The sequence below is a fragment of the Mirounga angustirostris genome, unplaced genomic scaffold, assembly GCF_029215605.1.
Source record: "Mirounga angustirostris isolate CCGP_5_RB_7025 unplaced genomic scaffold, mMirAng1.0.hap1 SCAF_10, whole genome shotgun sequence".
Taxonomy (NCBI): Eukaryota; Metazoa; Chordata; class Mammalia; order Carnivora; family Phocidae; genus Mirounga; species Mirounga angustirostris.
Window position 1 is genome coordinate 15,167,894 of NW_026991718.1, and position 26,299 is coordinate 15,194,192.

Here is a 26,299-nt window from a genome sequence, read left to right on the forward strand (position 1 = left end):
AGAAAAATAAGTATCTGGGTTCTAATCACCAAGTGCTGATTCTGACCTTCAGTGATTTTATTTTTTTCTGACAAAGGATGAAGAATCACTGAATCCAAGAAACCAAATAAATTCTTTTACGGAGTTGGGTTTTTGGGTTTTGTTTTTTGCTTTTTGCTTTTTTCGTATTACATCTGACCCCAGTCAAGAGTAAGGGAAAGAGAAGAGAAGCCAAGAGAAGGGGCGCCTGGGTGGCTCAGTCCAGATGTCAAATTTTTTAAATAAAAAGTTGGGAATGAAAATAACAAAAAATATAGTTTTACAGAAGAAAATGCTACACATTTCTTTAAATATTTCACTGCAATAACATACAACTATGCATTGATATTATTTATTTACACTTTATGAAAAGCACACTTATTCAACATAGTTACTCAATCTGAAATTAACTACTTTAAATAGATTAACTTTCAGTGTTAATGCATGTATCTCTTTATCTTAAATATAAATCAAAATAGCTCAATACCTACTTTACATTATAAGGAATGAGATGCCAGGCATTATAAGGATTATGAGTCAATATTTTAATTAGGTTAAAACTTGCAATAATTTTTTTTCAATAATTTCTTCTTTGTTTTTCTTCTTTGTCTAGAATAGTCTGTTTTAAGCTCAAAGTAGCATCTTGAAATCCAGGATTTAAGTCTAATACCTTCTTGAAATCTTCCAAAGCATCATCAAAGTATCCTGTACCAGAACCCAAAAAATGAAAAAGAATAATAAAACTGAGTATTTTTATACATAATTCATAACAAAGTTCAGATACACATGCTTTTATATTTATGAGCTTTCAACCACACCTAGTAAAGGATTTTTTCCTCCTAATACCGACATATGGATGTGTATATCAAAGAAATTTTGCATGCCCTTGTAGAATAATTAAAATTAAAATTTTAAATTAGCTTTAAATGAACACTTAAAATTAGCTCTGGGTTTATTTCTTGAGATTTAACAGGGAAATAGCATAAATCATCATAAAATCTCAACAAAATCCTATCACCTATTTTACACGATTACAGTACAATTAAGCAACAGGAAATTAGTATTCTTTTTAACACTTTAAAAAAGAAACAATACCTACAGTCCCTTTAATCCAAAGATCTAAAACCCCTTCACTTCATATTGTCTTGTGTGCCTTTAAAAATTTTAACTCAGAAAAGTTTCACAGGTGGTCGGTCATCCGCACTGTCCTCAAAGTAATGGGGTCACCCTCATCCGGCGCCCGGTCCAATCCCCACCCCAGGGCTCCACTGTGGTCTGTAAAGCCTACCAGAAGCCTAAAATAAATGCTTCCTTTGTTTCGGGCTCTACACCCAAATTTTACATGACTTTAAGATTTGATGATTACTACATTAGTTTCACATTTGAGAGCTCTGAATTCATAAAATATAGACCAGGGCAAAAGGGAAAAAAAAAATTCTTACCCAGCCTATACAGTATCAACCCTCTGTTGTAATAGGGAACTTCAAAAGTGGGTCGGACTTGTGTGGCAGCTGTATAGTCATCCAGGGCTTCATAAAAATCAACCCTGCAGTACTTGATTTGCCCCCGGTTGTTATATGCAGTAGCCAAATCCTCAGGGCTGTATTTGCTTTAAACAAAAAGTTCACATTAAAAACATGTGTTAGCAAATTCCTCTCGTTTCCACCTTCATTCTCTTTTGGGTTTTGTCAACCTTCGTAGCCCGTAACATGTGGTATCTACGCTGAAAAACCAAGCTGAAGAAACGAAGTGCAAAGAAATAAGGCAGTGGAATGAATTTTTGCTTAATCCCATGATCTACTTCGTAGCAGCACTACCCTGTCGGTCCGAAAAACACATTAATTCTATAACGTGTTCAGAGCCCTCGTGCAATGTCAACTTGTTTTGCAGAATTCAATATTCAAAAGACTGTTCATTTTCTAAGCACGCACCAGCAGGGCAAAGAAGACAGATCAAATTCATGCTGAGCAAGGAGGAAAAGCCAGCCCAGAGCTCCAGTTTGCAATGGACATATCACAAAGTGAATCATCAATGTTATTCTCAAAGTTCTAAGTGATGCCACCAAAAATGAGATTTTAAATCACTTTTCACCAGTAAAGAAATACAAGTTGACCGCAAGTGAAGATTCAACATGCTGTCGCCCAAGGAGGGGATAGAGCTGCCTTCCCTCCCGTCTTAGCTGGGATCGCCCCCAAGGCGACACTGGCCTCCTGCGAGGAGGACATCGGGGCTCAGGTTCATTCTGGGGGTCCTGTGTGCCCAATGCGCTCTGCTTCTGAAGGCTCCAGAGGCTGCCCTGGGAGCTCTGAGTGGGCAGGGTCTCCAGTAAGGGCAGCTCTGACCAGCCACCGGCTCAGCAGGTCACCCCTCCCCTGCCAGACGATTCGTCTGCACAGAGAACACGAACGGACTCTACTCTGTGTCAGACAAATTCTGTTTTCCTTTCCTTTTTTCCAAAGGGATTCTCACATTTGAACCATAGAGAAAAGGCACAGGCTACCCTCATCTGTCATTTCTTCATTATGCCCCCTAGTGCAAAGTACGGTCCTCAGAAAAGATGGAGGCTGCCGTCCATGCTAGTAAAAAGGGACTTCTATTAGTATCTAGACCCTTGAGATCTGACAGGCACGGCAACCACTGCTACCACAAGAGGTCCTCACAGGGGTCCCCTTCAAGTCTAAGTTCACTAACGATGGACAGAACTACTGCAACACGAGAAAACTTGTCTGTGGGAGCTAGGACAGACTGGGTGCAAGAATACTTCTGGACGCTGCTAGCACTAGCTGTAACCCCCGTAAAGGGTTTTAAGAAAACTGCAGCCTCGGGACTCCAGAAAGATTTTAGACATTCAATTTTTAAGCTTCAAAACTTTGTTATGAGTTTCTTATATTCAGAGGATTATAGAAAGTTCGGTTTAGAATTAGATCTCATTACAACAAATTCTAAAAGCCTACTTTTCACGTAGAAACTGCTTCATATTTTAAAGATGTGGGTTAATCATTGAAGCCGAAATGTTTTTGATAATATTAAGATTTCTGTAATGATACTATTTATCATGCTAGAATTTAACTTCCTAACACAAATGTGGATTTTTTTGCATTTGCAAACTTGAGCAAAAAAAAATCTGAAAGGCTGTACTTTGGGATATGAAAAGAAAATGTTATAAACCATTCAGTGACAGGCATACAAAAATTGCAAATGCTTCTTCAAAATGGTTCAGTGACCCATTATTTTAAAAAATAAATTTAAGCTAAAAGGTATTTTTAAGGAAAAAAATCTGAAATGACAGAATCCATTTTAAATTCATGAGTTCCTAGAAGAATTTCAGAACTATAAGGAAATTGGAAGGTTCATTCAGGCAGGCTGAGCAACCTTCTAGCAAACCATGGAGGTTTTCTTCCCTGCGTTGGGAAGAGGCAGATACTGTATCTACTATAAACACATATTGGTGCTCTTAGGCTGAATGTGCAAAGGAGACTAGATGGTGTCAGTGTATCTATTGCTGATGAATACTTTTTGAAACCTATTAGCTTGAAATTATAGAAAACTACATTTTCTATGTTTACTAATCTTTGGGGGGAGCTGAGGGGGGAGGCTCAGGGGATGGTCTTATTGCCTGTTCAGAAATTTCTATTAACTGTTACCTTGGTGTATTATCAAAACATGAAAGCAATTTTATTTTTCTGGTTTAATTCCACATGAGTTTAACAAACAGGAGAAGAACTGTAAGCCTCATGCAAAAGACAAGCTGACATCCTGTCAAGAAAAACCAAATCCTTGAAGGGAGAGAAGAGTGATGGTGCAGATGATTCAAAACCGTCAAACAGCTGTTCATTCCACTCCTCTCTGTTCTTTCTCATCCTAGCCCACATCACTCCATCAAGAAGAACAAAGGCAAAATTTGGAGGACCAACAAATGCTACACATCCAGGCATAAATCCAAGGCACTTTGGGCAAGCAGGTATTAGCAGGTGAAGTCGCTAATATCACAAAAAGAAAGACAGTATTCTATGCTTTCTAACAAAAACACACAGCACCACCTAACATATGCTCGTCGTAATACTGGATCTGAATTGGATCAAACCTCAGGATTTAACTACCAACTCACAAGCAGTGTAGGAGACAAGGGGCCGTATTAAATGACATCAGGGGGATGAATTCAGCAAATCCAAAATATGGGGAACTCTCAAGACACAGGACTGGCTTCCTCAACAAACTTCAAGGGGAAAAAAGGGGGAGCCTTACAGATTAAGAGACCTGGTGTGCATCCTGACTTGAACAAACTGCTAAAAAAAAAAACCACATCAGCCAAACAAAAACGTTATTAATCAATCAGGAACCAACACTGACTGCATATTTCATATCAAGCAATCACGTAATAATAATGATACTGTGGCTGTTTCCGTAAGAATCCTTAATATTTAGAAATGCATTTTGGGAAATATCCATGGATGAATGCGTGGGTGAAATGGTAGTATTTAGGCCGAGTGATATCCTCCCCCCACTACACACACACACACACAAGTGAAAAACGAAACACCCTTGCGGTGAGGTGGTGGCTGGAGTCGCGGTCCCATGTACTAGCGAGTCACCTCGCCGTCTCCAGGTCTCAGACATCCGCCCGCTAAAATGACAGGTGGAAAAGCCCTATCCGCTCTAAGTCTTGCGTCAGAGTGAGTAACGTAGTTAAGACCCCCGGGGGGGAAGGCAGCCGGCGCCCCTCGCCGCCCTTCTGGAAAGACAAACAGTCCGCGCATTGCGTCCTCGGCGCCAGACAGCTCAGGTGGCTGACCGAGGGACCCGACGACCCCTGCCTCCCCCCGGAGACGCCGCTGCCCCACTTCTCGCGATAGTTACCTCCCGGGCGCCGCTCCCACGGAGCCTGCACAGGCGCACTGGCGAATGTAAGCGGAGTACAGGGCTTCGGCTTCCGCGTATTCGCCCTTCTTGAAGTGAGCTTGGGCGAGCGCGAACGTTGCGTGGCTTTGTTGCCCTTGCTGCCCATCCATGGCGGTCAGAGGCCTAGCGTTCCGTGTAGAAAGGGGGTTGACTTCTGGGCGTTTAGAGGCGGCGCCACAGAGCCACTTCCGCACTCCCGGGATTTAATTTGACCGCAAAACCTGGGCGCTTAGCAAAAGGGGAAGTTTGTGCCTTCGGAGGACCCATCATCTCGCGAGATCAGTCACACGGTGCTGGCCGGGAACTCAGGCGGCCCAGGGAAGTCTGACCCACTCCTCTGAAGTGCGGTCTGTTGTTACTGCTGGTTCCGCCTGCTTCCTCTTCCAGAAGAGCAGTAGATTGATGGGCCCAAACTGGTTTCCAGGTCCGTTGACTGATGTTGCGAAGAGCTTGTCCTTTGTTACAGCGAGTTGAGCGAGTTGCGGGGGAGGGAGCCTCACCATGCCGGAAGCAGAAGGAAGCTTGGTTTGTCTCGTGAATGGCTCAGGGGCCCGCAGATTCATTGTAGCGCCCCGGGGGTTCCAGCGCCCACTCTTAGCGAACCACCTGGTAGAGGGTGGCCGCCGTTACTCCGAGACACTGTGTAAATCCCTCGAGCTTACGAATTCAGATGACCATTTATTAGCTCCAAGAGCCTAGATTGCACACTTCTTGAACCTCTGGAATAGTGTAAGGATCCATTAAATAATATTTTGTGCTGACAGTCTGTTATGTTAGTTTACATTCCCTGGCTGTCAATGCCAAAGGGAAACCCAGATAGTAATTTATTAAGTACAGTATGTTTAAGTAAGAATTACCTAAAAAGCAATCCAGAGAAGGAGATTAAGGAAACAATTCTAATTTATAATAGCATCAAAAAGGAATAAAATATTTCGGAATTAACGAAGAAGTGAACGACTTGTACAATGTAAACTACAAAACAGTGCTGGAAAAAATTACACATAAATAAATGGAAAGACATCCTTTGTTCAAGTTAAAGGGACCATTAAGTTAAAGGGAATCCATTTTAAAATCCCAATGATGTTTTTACAGAAATACAAAAAATCCATCTTAAAGTTAATATGGAATTTCAAGGGATCCCAAACAGCCAAAAACAATTTTGAAAATAAGAATACTCACGTCCTGATTTTGAAACTTAACTACAAAGCTACAGCAATCAAAATACTGTGGTATTAGTGTAGAGAGAGTATTTTCAATAAATGTTGCTGGAAAAAGTAGATATCCACGTTCAAAAGAATTAAGTTGGATGGAAACATCATATAAAAAAATTAACTCGAAATAGATCAAAAACCTAAATGTAAGAGCTGAAATATAAAATTCTTAAAAGAAAATATAAGGCAACAGCTTTGTGACACTGTATTTGGCAACTTCTTGGATATGACCCCAAAGACAAAGACAACATAAACAAATTGGGCTTCACGAAAACTTAAAACCTTTGTAAAAGACTATAAACAGTACAAAGACAACCCAGAGAATGGGAGAAAATATCCAAAAATCAGGTGTCTGATACGGGAAATGTAGGAGATGCTGGGCTGGTGTGTCTACTGGTAAGACACACAGAGGATTCTGACATGGGGTCTCTGTCCACTTGAGAAGCTCTGGTCTGCAGGAGGACACTGGAGGGCCTAACCTGTGATTTCAGTGCTGGGGCGAGGCTCAGTTGCTGTCCCTCCCTCTTACATCAATCTTCAGAGTCCACCTGCAGGTGGTGCTTTGCCTGGGGAGGGGCATCAACAAGCCTCCCTTTTGCCAGCTCACCCAGAAATACAGCTGCAACAAGATGGTCTGCTGAAAGTGTTATGTTTGCCTGCAACCTCATTCTGTCAACTGCTGCACAAAGTGTGGCCACACCGACCACCCACGCCCTGAGAAGAAAGTCAAATAAGGTCCCTCCTTGGGCTCCTCCTTCCCCTACAGGGCCGCCGCTTGCCTGAGCCCCATGGCCCCGGGGCCTCAGTAAAGCTTCACTCTCGTTGACTAGAGCAGTGGGAAAAAAATACACATACACACAAACACACACATATACATATATTTTTTCCCCTAGAATAGAGAACTTTTAAAACTCAACTTTTTCATAGTAGGTCTACCATTTTGCATTTGCACCAGCAGTGTATAAGGGTTTCAGTTGTTCCATATCCTTTTCAATACTTGGCAATATTAATTTTAGCTATTACAGGATGTGTGAGTGGTATCCCATTTTTCTCTAGATTTTACGAACTAGAAATTTAAGCTATGCCAAATAAGAAGAGTAAATATTAACTCTAAGCCTCTTCATGTCTACTGTTTCTTTTAATTTTAGAGAAATTTCTTAAGAATAGCTCTTGTCATGAAGAAAACTTACAGTACAGCAATTTCTTCAGTTTGATCTGTTTTTTCTTCTCCTAAATTCAACTAAAATATAAATTAATGCCTTTAATTTTAAAGAGGTTATTAAGACCATTTTCACTTCTCATCTCTCATAAATACTCTATGTATTTTTGTAGTTTTCTACTGTGGATATATGTTACTTTTCTAAAAATATGTTTATTTTCAAAAAATACACATTGATTTCTTAAAAAAATAACTTGAGAATAATCATAAGAATAGACAGTAGGGGGCAACATAATATTGCCATTTTCATTTTAGAAATTCAGCAGCAATATCTTAGAGCTGTAACATTATCAAATAAGTATTTCCCATGTTCTCTTAAAAGTCTGGTAAAATAACTTTCCCCCCATTTCTAAATGAGAACTCTGTATGATTCTAGAGTAATTCACTGCAACCTCCAGTCATCTGACATTTGCCTAGTACCTTTCTAAAAAGTTGTTTTTTCTGTTTGGTAGCAAAAAATGACATTAGAAATCTACTGGACCTCCTTGTCCCTTTCTCCCCTATCCACTCTGAAGCCCAACACTCTCTAACCAACCCCCACCAAAATATTTAAATCAAAACAAAACAAATACCGTGTTATCCTTAAGTTATAGATAAAGGAAACTGGGGATAAATACAAGTCATTTTTACTTCAAAGCTTATTCTTTTCTTTTTTTTCTTTTTTTTTTTTACTTAATGCCACATAAAACCTAAAATCTCAGCTCTTGGAATACAAAAAGATCATTTCAAAGTGTATTTTAGAAAAAAAAAATGTGTAATAAAATCGGCATTTGTGCATGATGGCAGGTCAACAATGTTAATAAGCACATTGCTTATCACTGTAAACTTTTATCTGTTGTTCCCATCATCTCAATACTTTGGCCTATCAAAGTATTTTCAAACTCTGAAAGGTAATATAATTCTACTTTGAAACTTCACATAATTCAGGCCAAGTTTTGTGATAAAGAGCAACTCAGCATTACTTAAATGGAATCAGTACATGCTTCTTACAGGAAGAGAAACAATATAACTGCTTCATTATACTGTCTTCAATATATGCTTCATTCTGTCCAACTTCTCCCCAAGTATTTGTTACATATAGACAATTTTGCTTCTCTTTGCTCCTTTCATCGAACAGGAGAGAGTTTGTTGGTGGTGTTATCCTGAAATTTCCTTCATGCTGAATAAACCGAATTAGGTCAACTCATACTATAGGTCTTTCCCTAGTACTATTTTTAAGCAAGACAAAGGTCCCCAAGACATTCTGGCAGATCACGAAAACTTTCAGAGATATAAGTCCCAAACAGGCATAAACTTTCACAATAGTAGAAAAGATACGTCTGTAATATGTGCGTATACATGTATGTATACACACATCTACATGGAACTGGAATTGAAGCTACTGGGAGTGTAATCAACAAGTACAGTAAGGTCTAGAGGAATGACAATCAGTTCTCAGCTGATTCCTGGGATGGGAAAAGAGAAAGAAAATGTAGCAGGAATTAGACCATGGACTAAGAATCACAACTCTGAACATGCAGTCCTGCAGGAATCCTTCACCCTACATCCCTAAAAATTTCTCTTCCATTGATGAAGGAGAGAGTAGTTTTATCCTGAAAAAAGAAAGTCTTATAGAAAGATGTAAGTAAGGGGCCCAGTCGGTTGAGCATCTGACTCTTGGTTTCCATTCAGGTCACGATATCAGGGTTGTGAGATAGAGCCCCACATAGGGCTCCATGCTCAGGGTGGAGTCTGCTTAAGACTCTCTCTCCCTCTCCTTCTGCCCCTCCCACTCATGCTCCCTCCCTCCCTTTCTCTGTCTCAAATAAATAAATAAATCTTAAAAAAAAAAAAAAAAAGATGTAATTAAGTTCAACAGGAGATATATTCCCTAGGGTTGATCCTTTTGTTAGTATGTGATTTTCTGATTTGGAAGAATATCCTATTCTGGTCATAGAAGAAAACAAATCAGTTAGATGAAACTGTGTTAAACTTAAATAAGTAGGTAATTTATGGGGCGCCTGGGTGACTCAGTCGTTAAGCATCTGCCTTCAGCTCAGGTCATGATCCCAGGGTCCTGGGATCGAGCCCCACATCGGGCTCCCTGCTTAGCGGGGAACCTGCTTCTCCCTCTCCCACTCCCGCTGCTTGTGTTCCCTCTCTCGCTGTGTCTCTCTCTGTCAAATAGATAAAATCTTTAAAAAAAAAAACAAGTACGTAATCTATGAGGTGTGTTAGACAAAGTAAGTAGAGTATATATGTATGACCATACCTCATATTAAAGAGGCACTAAAAATACAAAAGGCAACCAGTGTACTATTCATGATGCACTAAATATGCATGAGACCTATAGTGTTCAATATGTGTGAGATCTGGATACAATTAGTCACTGGTGATACTTACTCCGGCCGGTCCTCTGCCCAAGAGATACAATCCAATCAAATCCATGACTGCTCAGTAGACTAACTGGCAACCTATGGCTGCGACCTGATATACTTGCCCCATAGCCTCTTATAGAGCAAGTGTCCATCACTAGCTTCAGGCACATTCCATATGCCTGGGTCACCTGGCTCAAACCTCAGCTCTGGTCCTCTTTGTGGCCATACTATCAGGGGGAAGCTGACTGGGCAGAATGGCAATCAGGACACAAGAACAGAACAGAACTCACGATTCAGGTAATGTAATCTCTGTATCCCACTGACACCCTACCCTAACAACAGTATTAATCTGACCAAACACTTTCTCGTTGTTCCTGTGTATTTCAAATTGATTCAATAAACCCTGTGAATTAAAGCATCCTCACTGGTCTGTACCACTTTCTGCTCCGTGACTTCTGGAATGGCTTGCTTGGTAGGATATCTGGAGGCTAACACTGCATCACGGTAACTTCCCACAAGGCCCTTGAACACAGACAGAGACTTCCAAGACTTCGGGTCCTCTTATTTTATTTAGGCATATGAGCCCACTACTGTAAGCTCATCTAGGCTCTAAACCTCTTCTCAGAGCTCACTATTCTCGATCTGCAACAGGCTTAATTTGTCTCTAAAGCACTCAAAACATAGCACTTTGAGAGTGGTTCACCAACCTACGTATCGCATCGGCAATAGCAATGTGGCATATTTCTCTTTACTTATTGCCGCTACTAAACATCAACCAATCTTGAGTAAATAATGGTGATGACACAGTGCTAGAGTCTAGCCTGTAGCCGCAAAATGAAAGGACACAGTTTATGAGAACTACACGAAGAACACTATTAGCTACATAAAACAGGTAAGAAATTACCCATTGCTGGTTACAATTTTTTCCTTTTTAATTAATGATAAGTCAAAACAGACACATTATTGAGAAAGAATCATTCCCCACACCCTAGAGTTGTTTAAATGAAGGGCCCTGCTTAGAAACAATGTTTCAACTAGAACTGTAACTACAAAATGGATGTTGTTGTATAGATTTTATCATAAATAGGGCCGAGTTTTCTGCACAATATAAAGAGTAATGCTAAATGCCATCTCTCAGATGAGGCTAAAAGGGTAGATAAAAAAGGAAAAGCTATATAAAAAATAAGGCTATTAGAAACAATTCAAATTATAAAAATATCTTAAAGTGCCTTCTCACTTCTGAAAATAAAATACAGAAGACATTTGATACTTATTTAATGAAATACAGCAACAGTAGAGCTCATTTTAATATTACAATTATTTAACCTTTTTCTAATACAGGTTATGTCAATTCCCTAAATTGAACTTTGCCCCACTCCCGTGCTTCCCCACCCACCCCTGCCAAGGTTTTTGATGAATTAGTAACCTTGAAACTGTGAGAAAAATTTCTTATTTGGAATATTTTCATAGTATCATGTAATCATAACAGATAGAGAGACAGAAAGACAGACAGGAAATAAGGTTGATTTCCATACGTTTTATATGAAAATCAGCATCATTATTTCATAGTAGTATGTTTGCACAAAATTATATCTATAAATTATGTATATGTAACATCTGTATTATATATACAGATATGTATTATGTATACATATAATTTTGTGTAACAATACAACTATGAAATAATGCTGATTTTCACATAAAATATGAAATCTTCTAATCTTATTATATATACGGTCATAGCTATGTGTATTTGCTACATATATTTTGCAGTTCTACGCGATTTGCCGTTTCTTTACCCCACTGAACTATGGCACAGGGGACAGAAGTTGTAGTTACTTATTTCCTGTGCCAGGACACAGTGCTTACACACGCCGCACATCCAGAATTGATATTCAGTGATCGGGCTTCCCGTGGCTACACACGTTGGCAGCTTCCCTTCCCCTCTGTAAAAACAAGAAGAAAAACAATGAATTACAGTTTAAAACTTCTAATTACTTAAACCATTTATTACACTTAAAAAATTAAGGGATGAAAAACATCTCCAGGCAAGTTTCAATTAAAAACTTCTCTTACAGTGAGAAAATAAAGCATTAATAACACTTACAAGACTAAATAAAATAGGGTATAATCTTAAGGTAAATTACTTTAAAATTTCGTGCTTAAATTATTACATCACGCTATTACACTTACAGAAATCCCAGCTTCTAATCAACATTAATCACAATCAGCCTACCCTTCAAGAAGGCTGTCCAATTCAGATTTTCTGTTATCTTTTGGAGTATGTTTCGTGAAGATTTCTAAAGCAAGATCTTCATATTGCTGTTTTTGCTCTGCACTGAGGGTCTCTAAAGATTCAAGTTTAATAAAAGCTTTTGAACAAGTACCAAAAGCTCTACTCGCACATGCACAGAGAGCTAACAGAGAGTAGATCTCAACGGCAGGGATAATGTCTTCATAGTCTCTCAGGTGAAGAGCTGGGAAAAAGAGGACAATTTAGATTTTGAAAAGTAATCATAATATCATGATCATGCATGGAGAAGAATCTATGTTAAGCAGCTTTAGTTTAACCTACATGAACTTTTATAAACTTAAAAAAAAAAAAACAATGGCGGGCGCTCGAAGCCTGGTAGAAGGAAGTAAGTTATCCGAGCTCACAGTTCTGTAACGCTAGCCAACAGCTCAGGTGCTACAGAAATCACCACCACCAAATGATGCGCATACTGTGCCGGTGAGAAGTACACACACAGACAAAAAAATAAAAATTGTTGTCGAAACATATCTTTTTTTCATATAAATACATTAGAAATTTCTGTGGCCTTCCAGAAAAGTAAACTAGTATTATACTGTTAGTCATAATTTTCAAGATAACATCATTGTTCCTTTCGGTAAAAAAAGCAAAGCAGCATGAAAGAAATCATGTTTTTTTCTTTGCGTTTCTTTGAACAGATTGTTTTTTTGTTTGTCTTACCGAAACAACAGAACTTTGAGAAAAAAGAAGTCACGATGAGCCTCTAAGTTGTCAGTTCAGAAAATTTATTTTGACAGCTGCCATTTTGACATTCTTATCTTATTTTCACCTTTTCTATACTAGAGATATATAATCTTTCTTTAAAATGTACTGAAGAATTAATAGATTGTATATGGATTTCTTCACCCAGTAGGTGAAAACTCTCAAGTTAAAGCTCTAATTTGCCTTATAAGTCTAGAAATTGTGTATAAGTTATATAAAATACAACCATTTTAAACATAATTGCATAATTTATACCACATAGTAATCAGTTAAATTAAATGAAGGTCAGTTATAAACATACAAAAACAAAAATGGTTCTTGTGTATAACTAATAACCAATTAGAAAAAAACTTTACAGTCCCCTTGCTAATACAAATGATAACACAGATGTATGTTCGTCAATGTGGAAACATGACTGCAATATTCACCACAGGGTATAAAGCAAGCTCCTGAACAACATGTATGATATTATTTTAAGGACAACTATCTACAATTCTATAGGCATGGAGAAATGTCTAAAAGGAAGTTCACCTAAACGTTAGCAATCATTACTTCTGAGTTACAAGATTATTTTACAAGTTATTAGATTATTTTACCTTTTCCTTTGTATTTTTTTTTCTGTTTTGACTTAAATTGTTATATGTCATTTTTTTTTACATCCATGTCATTTTAATAAAAAACAAATGCTATGGAAAGCTATTAATATGGAAATATCTTACAACCTAGCAATGTTTCTCAAAAAGGACATAAAAGTATGGCCTGTTATACTCCTGATATAAAAAAAAAATTTATATATATATATATATATAAATTCAAAAGCATATGGACTGGGTTATTAAGTGTTTAACTTTGAATGAATAAAATAGTGAATGCTATAGATGGTCTTTTTGCTTATCTCAAACTTCTGATTTTAATGTGAACCATACTTATTACTTTCTATGTATTAAAAAAATTAAAAGTGCTTCAAAATGGGGAATGCACAAAACAAATCACAGATGGCAAATCTCAAACATGAAAATAAACCCATAGATTAAAATGTTATTGAAATTAATATATGGGCAAACTGAGGGAGCTGGCCCTTCATATTCAATTGACCGTTTTAGACACATTCTATACATTAGGTCATATACCCACCTGTCTTCAGTGCAGTGTCAACATAACCCTCATAGAGCTGCCTTTGTGCAAGTATAAAGAAGTGGTAAGCCTCGGCCCCTCTCCAAGCATTATCTGTGAAGCGACTAGTTGTAGACAGAACTTCCTCTTCCAGCAAACCAGCCAAAGCTGAAGTGGCCTATGAGTCAAGCAGACCCACGTTTTCTGTCAGCACAACCATGACAGTCATTCCAATAAAGATAGTTTCTGAATGGTTATACATTAAAATATCCAAGTAAGCAAATTTTATCATGACAAAACTGTCATTACAGATTTAATTTCTCCATTAGAATTTGTATTTTTAAGCCAGTATAATAAGAAGTTTCTTTCAGTTTTACTGAGGTATAACTGACAAATAAAATTATAAGATAGTAAAAGTGGGGCGCCTGGGTGGCTCAGTTGGTTAAGCGACTGCCTTCGGCTCAGGTCATGATCCTGGAGTCCCGGGATCGAGTCCCGCATCGGGCTCCCTGCTTGGCAGGGAGTCTGCTTCTCCCTCTGACCCTCCTCCCTCTTGTGCTCTCTGTCTCTCATTCTCTCTGTCTCAAATAAATAAATAAAAAATAAAATCTTATAAGATAGTAAAAGTGTACCTCGTGGTGATCTGACACACAATACACCGTGACCCATGGTGTGGTCAAATTTTAAAATAGAACTGAGTATAAACTTTAAGTTAATAAGAGATTCATTTACACATAAAATAATATATACATTCTAGGAAAGTTTCTAAAACTCACTAGTTAGAAAGCAAAGGCTACAGATTAGTCTTGCAGAAAAAATTTTCAATATTCCTAAGTAGAAATTTCTAAATTTGAGTATTAATTCCAAATCAGTCCTTTTTCTCTTATTTATGGGCTGTCCATAAAGAGAAGTTTGATAGTTTTTTTTTTTTTTCTTAAATACATGAGTTGATTTCATGTTCTGTAATGTTCTACCTTACCTCTGAGTTCTTTCCTTTAACTTTTCCTCTTTGAGCATTTTTCATTTGTTCATGGTATTGCTCTATGAGTAAAGCTGATAGGACATACAACTTCTTGACACGTAAAGGTTTGGTTCTTTTCTTTGCCTCTTCATCTGCAATCTTTAAACATTTAAAGAATATGGGAAGACATTCCTTAATCAAATTATATTTGTATAATCATTTCTGAAATTTGATCTTTAATAAAAAGAGAAAACCAGTAGGATGGAACATAAATACCACCCATTTATAATAAATATTTTAAAACCCATTTTCTTACATGTATCATATGACCTCACTGATATGAGGAATTCTTAATCTCAGGAAACAAACTGAGGGTTGCTGGAGTGGGGGTGGGGTGAGAGGGATGGGGTGGCTGGGTGATGGACATTGGGGAGGGTATGTGCTATGGTGAGCGCTGTGAATTGTGTAAGACTGTTGAATCATAGACCTGTACCTCTGAAACAAATAATACATTCTATGTTAAAAAAGAAGAAGAAGAAGAAGAAGATAGCAGGAAGGGAAGAATGAAGGTGGGGAAATCGGAGAGGGAGACGAACCATGAGAGACTATAGACTCTGAGAAACAAACTGAGGGTTCTAGAGGGGAGGGGGGTGGGAGGATGGGTTAGCCTGGTGATGAGTATTAAAGAGGGCACGTTCTGCATGGAGCACTGGGTGTTATACACAAACAATGAATCATGGAACACTACATCAAAAACTAATGATGTAATGTATGGTGATTAACATAAAAATTTTAAAAAATTTTCTTTTCTTTAGCTTATAAGGACTCCATTCTTTCCTTAGCATTTAGCCATGGAGTTACAACTCCTAACAATCTCCGAAAAGAACAAATGCTCTTAAGTCACAATGAAGAAACTTTTCATGGAAGGGGTAGCATTTTCCATAAGGAGATTTTTTAAATGATGTTCCAAATATACTGAAATAACAGGACTTTAACATGGCACAGCCTTCAGAAATAAAGATTTATTTAGAAGACTGAGGGGAGTTTTCCCTTTTCCGTTAAGTCAAATGGGAAAAAATAGAATAGGATGTAAATTTTGCATACATTAATACCATATATTAGTCATCTTCCCTCCAAATGCATATTATGAAAAAATGTAATGTCTTTAAAATGTGTACATTGAAAAGGACTCAAAATTCTATTATCAATAGGATTGAATTTGTAAGGGAATTTGTACTTTATGGTCCCTGAAAATTCTATAGTTCTTTGTTAACTTCAGTATTAATATTCAGTTGTTTAGATATCAATAAGATGCTAACGCTAATAAACAGCCTTTTTAGTAAAAGGTAATAATACTAAGATAACACGTAGTTATAGTACGTGTATAGTATAGTACTATACAAAATATAGTAATAAAACCAGAGGCATTTTGCTATAAGTATTTGTTTTCAAAGAAAATGGAAAATGTGTTCTTTAATATGCAAGAAAACATTGGTAACTAGAACATATCAAATACTCACCAAGATTATTATATTACCTTAAACATCAGTTTAGCAGCATCATAAAAGTAATTTGCTTTCCGATAGAGTTCTATGGCATCAAGAGTTTTATTCTTTTCCAATAAATGAGATGCATACCTCGCTAACAGAGATCCAATTTCTTTCATACTATGATTTTTAGCCAATTCAACAGCTTTGTTCCACTAGGGGGAAAAATATACCATTCAGTTACCCAAGCATTTATAGTCATAGATGTCATAAATTTCATACAATAAAGATTTAAGTTTATAGTAATAAATAATGATACATCAAAATCTAAAAACTGTATATGTTTTTTAAAATAAATTTAACTAAAATCAGAGCAATTATAAGTTCTATAAGTTAAACGTGTCAAAATGATTAAATGATGTAAGACTTTGATTTGCTTAGGAAGTCCATTGGAAAAGGAAAACTTCAAAGTTTATACTCACAATATTATAATTCAATTTTGCACCAGCAAGGCATGGGAAAAAGCTACATTTGCTTATAGTAAAACAAAATATGCAATTTCAGTTAAGAAAATTTAACATTTAAAAGTTATTTTAAAAAGCAAATGGAGCTTTATAAAATACTTCAGTACTTAAAGGAATACACTGATATTCAGCAATTTCCACGATTCTGTACTTTAATTTTAGTTAAATTCCAGCTCTTAAAAATACCAAATATATGTTTACTATAAAGAGACAGGAAAATAGATTTGCCAAAATAAATATTGATAAGGTAACCCAATTCCTTCCTCTTGCAATGACCATTACCTAGTCCTTCTTTGGAAACAAAACCCTAATAAAATACAGAAGACTATGAAATTACTTCCAGACAAAAACTTGCCAGACTAGAAGCACAGGGTTTGTCCCATATTGAGTTAGTTATGAGCGGGTCACCCTCAATGGTAGCACTTTAAGAGGTAAGTGCAAACTCCAACATTTTCTAGGTCCTCGGCAAAGTAAGACATTATCTAGCTCCTTTCACAAAATTCGCCTCAACCCTACACTGGCAACAGCCTAAAAGGATGACTAGGGACTTTAGTTTTCAGGTCCTTACTTGGTTGAGATGGACACAGGTATCTACTGCTGCCTTTGGCTGATTACATTTCAAAAATGCAGTCACTGCTTGTTCACACATTCCAACCCTCACAAACATCTGTGCTATTTCCTGTAAGGACAGAACATTACTCTCAGATTTCACACACCAAGAAAATCACTTATATTTTCATTTACAAAACTCCACAGGGACATATGAGTATTAAATTTACTAATGGTTACAGTCATTTTTCGTTGAAATATACACAGGGACAGCGGCTAAAAACCAGAAAGGATGCTAAGGCATCATTTTCTATAAAACCAGAGTTTCGCTGGCTCACGCCGCAGATCTGACTTTTAACCAGGTCCTGAACATACTGCACTCTTTTCTCCTCCCAGTACAGTAGCAACTCTACAGAAATGTCAAGTTCTGAAACAAACTCCATAGCAGTGTGTGAAAAAACCATTTAGGGCAACCGATGGTATAATCAATGGTCATCGTTAGAGGCTTCAGCGGAATCTCACATTCACAGAGCTCTCACATACCTCTCTAAAGAAATGCCCCAGACAAGCCAGCCGTTTGTTAGTGCAGGAAGCTAGATCCAAAACAGAGCTCCCTTGCAGGGTGGTGGTGAGGAGGGAGATCACAACAAAACCCAACCACACCCATCGGGCTTACTTTCCATTTTCAGAAAAATCAATTTTCTTTTTCTTTCTGAGTATCTACTTGGCCAGAGTTTTTCTCTCCCCACCCTCATTTCTAAAGTATTTGGGGACGGGCGCCTGGGTGGCTCAGTTGGTTAAGCGACTGCCTTTGGCTCAGGTCATGATCCTGGAGTCCCTGGATCGAGCCCCGCATCGGGCTCCCTGCTCGGCAGGGAGTCTGCTTCTCCCTCTGACCCTCCCCCCTCTCATGTGCTCTCTCTCATTCTCTCTCAAATAAATAAATAAAATCTTTAAAAAAAAAATAAAAAAATAAAAAAATAAAGTATTTGGGGAAAATCATAAAAGTACATTTTGGACCCAACTATCTTTTTAAAAGTAATATTTGTATTTCTCTGGTTAGAAAATAGTAACACATTCTCATGGTGGGGAAAAAAAAAATGTTTTCTAGCACAAAAATGTAAAGTGACTCATAATCTCACTACCCATAGGAAATCTATCTCAATGGTGTGATGTAATTTCCTAACATCTTTGTCCTATGAATCTATATGGATGTGTGAGTTGCTGTATGTATTGTGATATTATGTATAGTTCTGCACCCTGAAATTCCTACTTAAATATTATGTACATTTTACCATATTATTAAAAAACTCCTCCAAAAACTTGATTTAAAATTTGCACTACTAAAATTTTCTAATCATTTTAATTATTTAATTATTATTATAGCTATAATTACTTAGTATTTACTCAGTAATAATACTTTTTTGGATATTCTATAGCAACACTCTTTTCTGCATCACCAGACACACCTAACAGATGACATTAATGTAGTATACACTGTCCTAATACCCAGGGTTGTAAGTAATTTCAGTTTCTCTCCTACTCAAGAAAGCACAGGACTGAAAATAAAAGTAACTGAAAATATCATTATTACAGGGATAACTGCTCTGATTCAAAAGAGAAAACCAAATTCTCAGAATTCTACTATTCATTCATCTATTAATTGACAAAATTTTTATGGTAGAACTCACAACTGATATACGTCCAGACCATGCAGTTGAGAGATGCTAACTCTACAGGTACTTTACAACTCAGTTATTTACATTTTAGATAAAACAAATAAAATATAAATTCATTAACATCATTCAACAATTAATACACTTAAAAAGAACGTTCAAAACAAAGTTCCAGAAAACTCTTTTTGTTTCTCTTTTTTTAACATTAAATACTTTATTGTTAAAATAACCTAATAAAAGTCAAGCTATCTTTTTTAACTTTTGTTATAGCAAATTTCAAATACATACATACACACTAATCCCCAGACCAAGCTTGGATCATTTTGAGGCAAATCTCTGATAAGATATCATTTTAGCTGGAAATATTTCATGTGTTCAGCTAACTTTAAAAGCAATTTTATAAAACTGGTAAGACTACAGTAGATTGTGAACATGTTAAAGTAGTGGGAATATGATTAATTTTCCCTCCATTTTCAAGCATTCTGTAATACTGACATATTGTTTTAACAATTAAAAGTATCACTTCACATCTAAGAAACTATAAGATTATAGATTCATTTTAAATTTTCTTTGTGGCACAGAAATATTTCCTGACTGTAACATGAAAACCTTATAAAATAACCTAACAACTCTAAAACCTAAAATTTGTAATACCTACTGGAAGCAACTTGTGGTTTTCTGGAAGTGAATTGGCAAGATTCTCCAATCCCTCATAATCTTCCAACATATAATAACATTCAGCTAGACGTTCCTGGTTCCGGCCTTGTACATAATATTGTACAGCATTCAACCTATAGAATATAAAAAGAAGCAAAAACTTTTAAAACTAATGTGAACCTCCTGGTAAATAAGCATTTTCACCAAAAATGTTCCTTCATTAGAATTACTAGTATTACTCTAGTTACCACCTTCAGTTATAGTATGTCTTTGAAGCATATAAATTGGAGGGAAAAAAAATCTAAAAACTGCGAAGCATATTTTAGTTGCAACATCCTTTGGATATTCTTAAGAAATATTGTTGTAATCTGATACACAGCTGTACTTCCAAACACTGACATAAATAAATAAGCATACTGATCAAAATGAAAACTTCAGAATAAAAGTCAATGATTTCTGAAAATAACCTACAATAAAACGAGTAAATATGAAATTTTTTTTTACCTTTTTCAGAAGTAGATCATATAATATCTTTGAAATGCACACTGTGTTCTTAAATAGTAGAAAGCTGTCTGAAGCTAGGCACACATTTTGTGGGTATGAAAACTCCAAAGTTTTACAACACTTATCTAAGGATCTCTTGCTCCCCAGTGTGAATCTAAAGCTGTTTGAATTTTAGGATCCAGGAGGATGGACTTCAATTTCCCCAGCGTTGTGTCATAGGGAGTTACTCAGGCAGCTACCATATTAAGTGCCGCATGAATGGAGAAGGTGGTCCACTTAGGTTACCTACCATTTTTGTCGATCAGCAAAGTAGTCTCCGATGGCATTGTGGGCTTGTTCTAGGAGACTGTCATCTGCATCACCAGATCCAGTTTTCAGGAGCTGGAGTACTCTAAACCAATCTCCCAATTTCAGCCGAAGGCCAATAGCAAGATCTCTACAAAAGATAGCATGTATTCATTCATGTGACAAATAATTTAACAACTGCCTACCACGTGATAGGTTCAATTCCAGGGAACTAGAATACACAGCAGGGAACTGAAAGACAACGTACCTCTCCAAACATTTTAGAAACTTAACCAGGAAAGAGGCAATGGGGAAAACCTGAAATAGGGAAAAGGAAGTAATTTCCTGCCTTTTTTTCCCTAGAATTCCAATTTTCCTAGCAAAATAATGATTTAAATAATAATCACTTCATCAATTTTGTAGACATGATCAGACTTATTTAAAAACCATACATATAAACACATTTGGTTTATCTTTCTTTTCAGGGCTTAGGCTGTTATTAGGGATCTCCTGGAAGTACAATATTAATAAAAATGAGACACAATGTTTACAGTTGAAATGAAGTTCATACAGCATTTTATATAAATCTAAAATGAACAGAGGAATAAAAATCAATCCCTATATACCGTTCATTTTTATTTCATGCTCCTTGACAACAAAAAGTTAAATAAAGGCCTAAACAGAAAAAGAAAACCCAAATATTGAGCTGTGTAATAAAGGATAAAAGCCCCCAGTCTCTGTAGTCTTATGGTTTTTCCCTACCAAATGAAAGCAATCCACGGCCAGCCATTAATATATGTAACAACAGCAAAGAAAACCGCCTCCAAATTACAAAACATACATTAACGAGGGACCTGTGGAACATCCAGCTGGTAATCCAAACTGAAATTATTTTCTAAAGAAATGGCATGAGACATTTAGTCTATTGTACAAAAAGATCACGAATGCCGAAGTACTTCAGGGTGCCTGTACTTTCACGACTTACCTTCTGTCCATATCAAGATACATTCTTTCGGTCTCTTCAAACCTGCCGAAGTACGCAGCAACTTCGGCCTGCTTCATGGACTCACTCTGCAGGTGGCCCAGACGCTTCACAAACTTAATGCCTTGGTAATCTTTGCAGCGTACAAATGCTTGCTCTGCAGTGTGCAAATCCAGGTTCTGAAGAGCTGCTTCAGCCAGTAGGCGCCTGTATTACAAAAGAAACAGAAAAGCTTACTGCAATTACTGATAAACAAGTCTGAACCAGAATGCAATTACTATACCTATTGTTCCTACTCAAACTGGTGGGAAGTGATAAACACATTTATACATGTTTCACTTAATATTATGCTCATTTTGAGTACTTCCACATCTGAAATGATTTCTGTATTTTAAAAAGAAGAGCAAGAATGGACATCTACCCCCCAAGATGGCTACCACGAGAGTGGGGGACAATAGAGCTGAAACTTTAAAAAGCATACACCATGGGGCGCCTGGGTGGCTCAGTCGTTAAGTGTCTGCCTTTGGCTCAGGTCACGATCCCAGGGTCCTGGGATTGAGCCCCACATCGGGCTCCCTGCTCGGCAGGAAGCCTGCTTCTCCCTCTCCCACTCCCCCTGCTTATGTTCCCCCTCTCGCTGTGTCTCTCTGTGTCAAATAAATAAATAAAATCTTTAAAAAATAAAAAAATAAAAAGCATACACCAGTCATTTGAGGAAGATTTTTTATTTTTAAATACCAAAGTCGGGGGTGTGGATTGTCCTCTATGAATTGAGATGCATCTTCAATGCCAACCTTCTCAATCAATGCTCGACTATCTCGCAAGGACCGAATCTCAAAGTTAATTATATAATCCTTGTTTGGATGTTCAGGATTCTAAAAGTAAACACGAAAAGAAAGTCAAATGGCTGCCCTTAGAGTACGTGTTTCTTTTTTACAGTAAAACAGACGTGCGCGCGCGCACACACACACACACACATAACTGCCTCACCTTGTGAACCAAAATGGGAAGAAAAGCTATTCCAATGTGTGGGTCTTTAAAGTCATCTGGAAAACACCCAGAACCCACCAGTTAAGTTCCTCCCGAGGCTATGAGGCTGCCCATGGGGAAAAGGCAGTGGTGGAAGTAGGGGTCTCTTACAATTATGCAGCCTATTTTCCCTCAGCTTAAATGTCATGTTCCCAGGAGCTACTATTCTCTTCTCGCCCGAAGTGCTGTGGATTCCACCAGAGCAGAAAACACGTGTGCAGGGTCCTCTACCCCCTCACTCCTTAATCTACTCTTTCCTTGTCAGGGGCAATGAAATTGTTGCTCCCTGTGCTGCTGGGCAGCAGACAAGCAAATAAAAGGAAAAGGGCCAGTTTTCATCACCTCTTTCTTTTCTTAATTTTGCAAGCTGGCCCCTCCAAAAAAAAAAAAAAAAAATTTTTTTTTGAAGGCCAGCCTTGCAGGAAAGAGCTAGCTAATGGGCAAAGAAAACAGTTATAATGAACTCACCAATATCCTACATATTCCAAGCAAAGAAAAAGTGAAGCATACGAGAAAATTAGAGAAAACAGCAATGGCTCCCAGAACTGAGCTGCATGTGCCCCTCCTCACCCTGCAACTAAACCAGCTTCTGCGTTCAGAAGCCAAAAAGTTCTCTGGGAAATCCCTGGCACAAGATAGAAAGTAGTATGGAAAGAGCATGAGGTTTGGATTCAAGCCGCCCTAAGCTGAAATCCTATTCCACTGTTCACTGGCTATGTGACAACTCTTTCTAAAACCTGCTCTACACCCCCTCCCAGCGCCACCCAGGAAGCCAAGGCCATCTTCCCCAAATAGAAACCCCATCATGTCACTCTCCTGCTTTACGCCCCCAAGGACTCCAGGATGTAGTCCAAACTCCACAGAAGGCACACAAGGCCTCTTATAACCTGGGCCAACCTACCCCATGACCATTCCCCTTCTTCATTTCTGCCAGTGCTACCAGTTACATACACACAGCAGTTTTGAAGCCAGACGGCTTAGAGGCAAATCACGTCTCTGCCTACTGCTAACTGGGTGTCACTGGCAAACTAGTTTATCTCTCTCCAAGCCTCACATTTTTCATCTGAACAAATGAAGAGAATAATCAAACTTACTTCCTCGAGTTGTGAGGATTCAATGAGATCAAACAGTTAGCACAATACCTGGTTGTGCTACTCACATTACTCACAGTCTCAGAACTGACCCAATGCTCTTTTGCTGCAGACCTTTGAAGGGATACATCTGCCAACTGAACTACAGCTCCCCCACGCCTTGTCTGGTTGCTGAATTTCTTGTCTATCTCCCCAACTCCTCTACTTGAGGCCAGGAACTGTGTCTTACTGACTGCCAGTAAACATTTCCTGAGTCAATGAACAGATGAACTTTTGGTAAATCATTTCACTAAGAGCCTTCTTCATCTAAAAATGAGGTCTGTGTAGTACCTACCAGGCATGGTTGTAATGACAAATGAAAAACAACATATAATGACAAATGACAAATGAACACCTCCTATGAAAGGTACTTTAGTAAATGTAAATTTAGTAAATTCCTTCCTTTTCCTTTTGCATTCTTTCTGCTCTAGTCCTCCAAGAAATTTCTCAAGGAAAAAAAAAAAAACAGGTTCATAATAAAAGGGCTACAATTTATACATCAAACTAAAACATGAAAACATGCTACCAACTGCAACTTCAGAAATGTAAAAATCTACTATTCTAATTCCATAAAACTGAATGAAGTACACAGAAAAAGTAAATGCTTTGTATAAAATGAAGGTAAAACTCTTTTCAATATATCCTTAGAGAAAGAAATTCTTAAAATATGGTCAATGAGGGCCAAAGTAGAGGTTCAAAAAGATATCTGGCATCAGAAATGGATTATTTTATAAAGCCTGAAAAAAAAATAGGATAGTGCCCCTGCAAAAAAAAAAAGTTACTCAAGTATCCTAGAACTACAAAACACTAAATTGTCAAATATTCCTTCAGTTCCTCTGTTGATAATATAAAAAATGACAACAACAACTAGCTACCATTTTTTGAGCTCTTGATCTTAGCACTGTGCTGAGTGCTTTTTACACATTACCTTATACAATAACAATCCTGGAAGATAGGTACTACTATTATCCCCATTTTATAGAGGCAAAAAATTGAGGCTCGTAAACAAGAAAGGATAATGAAGCTCAAAAAGGTGAAGGAACCTGTCTAAAAGTGGTGCAAGTGACAGAGCAGGGTCTATCCACATTCCTAACAGGGACACTGCACTGCCTGGTGAAAAAATAAATCCCAGCCAAGCCAGCAACAGAAATACAATTGCTTTTTAAGAATTACCTTCAGTATTTCATCCAAAAGAACAGATTTAATTTCTAAATCCTCAAAGTTACAAATATATCCAGAAGTCTGAATGGGCTCCTTTAAAGATAAAAACAAATGTTATGTTAAACTGTACAAAATTTTCCTTCCTTCAATATATGATTTTATATTTTATTATCAACATTTCCAAACCAAGAGAAAAGTAGAAAGAATGTCATTAACACCCATATGTCCATCATCTAAATAATTATTAACATTCTGCTAAATATGCTTCAGTCAATTTTTTGGCTGAAATATTTTAAAGTAAATCAAGTAAATTTACAGATATCATGAAATTTCACCCCTAAATATTTCAGTACATATCTCTAAAAGATAAAGATGTTCTTAAAAAAAAAAAAAAAGATGCTCTTTATATGGCCACATTACTATTATTATGCCTTATGTAATCAATATTAATTCCCGAATAGCATCTAATATCAGTCCAATTTTTCTTAATCCGGAAGCGTCTGATACCACTAGATAATTCTTATTCATGTGATGCAATATTAAATTTAATTCTTAATAAAACTGACAAACACTATATTTGTAAGTACATATATCAAAGAAAACTTGTACCGTACTGAAAAGTCCATCCTATGTAACATTAGCCAGAGAGCATTCCTGATAGATTTTCTATATAAGAAGACTTAATTTGCCAATATGTAAATATACAAGTCTGTTACAGGTCTGTCTCTCATCCTGGTATTATGCAGGCTTATAGAAATAAAGTGTAGTAAATGCATATTACAATGTAAAATAGCTGCCCTAAATCCCTAGTAGAAAAAATTAGGTATAAATATTATGTAAACAAAAAGAAATAAACTCTCAATATACTTACTACCTCCAAGAACGCTGTAGAAAGGATAAGTTAATGTCTGGTAATGGAAATAATACCAGAATGTAATTTTTTTTAGATATGTGTGTATATGTATATCATGAAACAGAAAGTAAGCAAAATCCAAAGGAAATAACATATTGAATTTTTAACTCTGAAACTTAGTTCTTCATACGATAGAAACTACAAAAATTATAATAGGAAGATACTAAAAAGATGGAAATTACAGGTAAAAATTGAATCAAATTTAGTTTTAGTATGTCAAAGTTTAAGAATAAAGCTCCTGGGGGAGCCTGGGTGGCTCAGTCCTTAAGCGTCTGCCTTCGGCTCAGGTCATGATCCCAGAGTCCTGGGATCGAGCCCCGCATCGGGCTCCCCGCCCCGCGGGAAGTCTGCTTCCCCTTATCCCACTCCCCCTTCTTGTGTTCCCTCTCTCACTGTGTCTCTCTGTCAAATAAATAAATAAAATGTTTAAAAAAAAAAAAAAAGGTTCTTGTATACACATTATATGTGTTTAATGAGTCTTAAAGTGATGATTTTCTTTTAAAAAGTAAAAATTGTTGGGCGCCTGGGTGGCTCAGTTGGTTAAGCGACTGCCTTCGGCTCGGGTCATGATCCTGGAGTCCCTGGATCAAGTCCCGCATCGGGCTCCCTGC

The 26,299-nt window shown here is 37.3% G+C and overlaps 2 protein-coding genes across 5 annotated transcripts in view; both read right to left on the reverse strand.

The window, feature by feature from the left end:
- Nucleotides 1-539: 539 nt before the first annotated feature.
- TTC32 (tetratricopeptide repeat domain 32) lies at nucleotides 540-5,732 on the reverse strand. Of its 2 annotated transcripts, none has more exons than XM_045884143.3 (3): nucleotides 4,876-5,732; nucleotides 1,461-1,627; nucleotides 540-723 (listed from the first exon to the last, which is right to left on the reverse strand). In XM_045884143.3, exons 1-3 carry the CDS (start codon nucleotides 5,025-5,027, stop codon nucleotides 596-598), a joined length of 447 nt encoding a protein of 148 aa, XP_045740099.1. In that variant the 5' UTR covers nucleotides 5,028-5,732; the 3' UTR covers nucleotides 540-595. The 2 variants fall into 2 exon arrangements, with proteins under 2 accessions (XP_045740099.1, XP_045740101.2); XM_045884145.3 differs by lacking the exon at nucleotides 4,876-5,732 and adding an exon at nucleotides 4,559-4,861.
- A 5,677-nt stretch (nucleotides 5,733-11,409) lies between these two features.
- The window catches only part of WDR35 (WD repeat domain 35), a 58,839-nt gene continuing 43,949 nt past the window's right edge, over nucleotides 11,410-26,299 (reverse strand). Inside the window, exons 17-27 of one of the 3 annotated variants that reach the window (XM_045884147.3) lie at nucleotides 24,788-24,868; nucleotides 22,194-22,330; nucleotides 21,459-21,662; nucleotides 20,478-20,624; nucleotides 19,686-19,818; nucleotides 17,371-17,481; nucleotides 16,329-16,493; nucleotides 14,810-14,950; nucleotides 13,852-14,008; nucleotides 11,941-12,181; nucleotides 11,410-11,650 (exon numbers count right to left, since the gene is read on the reverse strand). In XM_045884147.3, the coding sequence (XP_045740103.1) occupies nucleotides 11,500-11,650; nucleotides 11,941-12,181; nucleotides 13,852-14,008; nucleotides 14,810-14,950; nucleotides 16,329-16,493; nucleotides 17,371-17,481; nucleotides 19,686-19,818; nucleotides 20,478-20,624; nucleotides 21,459-21,662; nucleotides 22,194-22,330; nucleotides 24,788-24,868 (1,668 nt within the window). In that variant the 3' untranslated portion in view covers nucleotides 11,410-11,499. Of the gene's footprint in view, nucleotides 11,651-11,940; nucleotides 12,182-13,851; nucleotides 14,077-14,809; nucleotides 14,951-16,328; nucleotides 16,494-17,370; nucleotides 17,482-19,685; nucleotides 19,819-20,477; nucleotides 20,625-21,458; nucleotides 21,663-22,193; nucleotides 22,331-24,787; nucleotides 24,869-26,299 lie in introns of those variants that run through there. The other 2 variants (XM_064571907.1, XM_064571908.1) reach the window with 2 other exon arrangements.

What these genes read in the sequence shown, in the direction of transcription:
- TTC32 (XM_045884143.3), bottom strand. Translation starts at nt 5,027, where the DNA reads ATGGATGGGCAGCAAGGGCAACAAAGCCACGCAACGTTCGCGCTCGCC. An exon ending in GTGGGAGCGGCGCCCGGGAG is followed by an intron (nt 1,628 to 4,875) that starts GTAACTATCGCG and finishes TTTTGTTTAAAG; the next exon opens with CAAATACAGCCCTGAGGATT. An exon ending in GTTGATACTGTATAGGCTGG is followed by an intron (nt 724 to 1,460) that starts GTAAGAATTTTT and finishes GTTCTGGTACAG; the next exon opens with GATACTTTGATGATGCTTTG.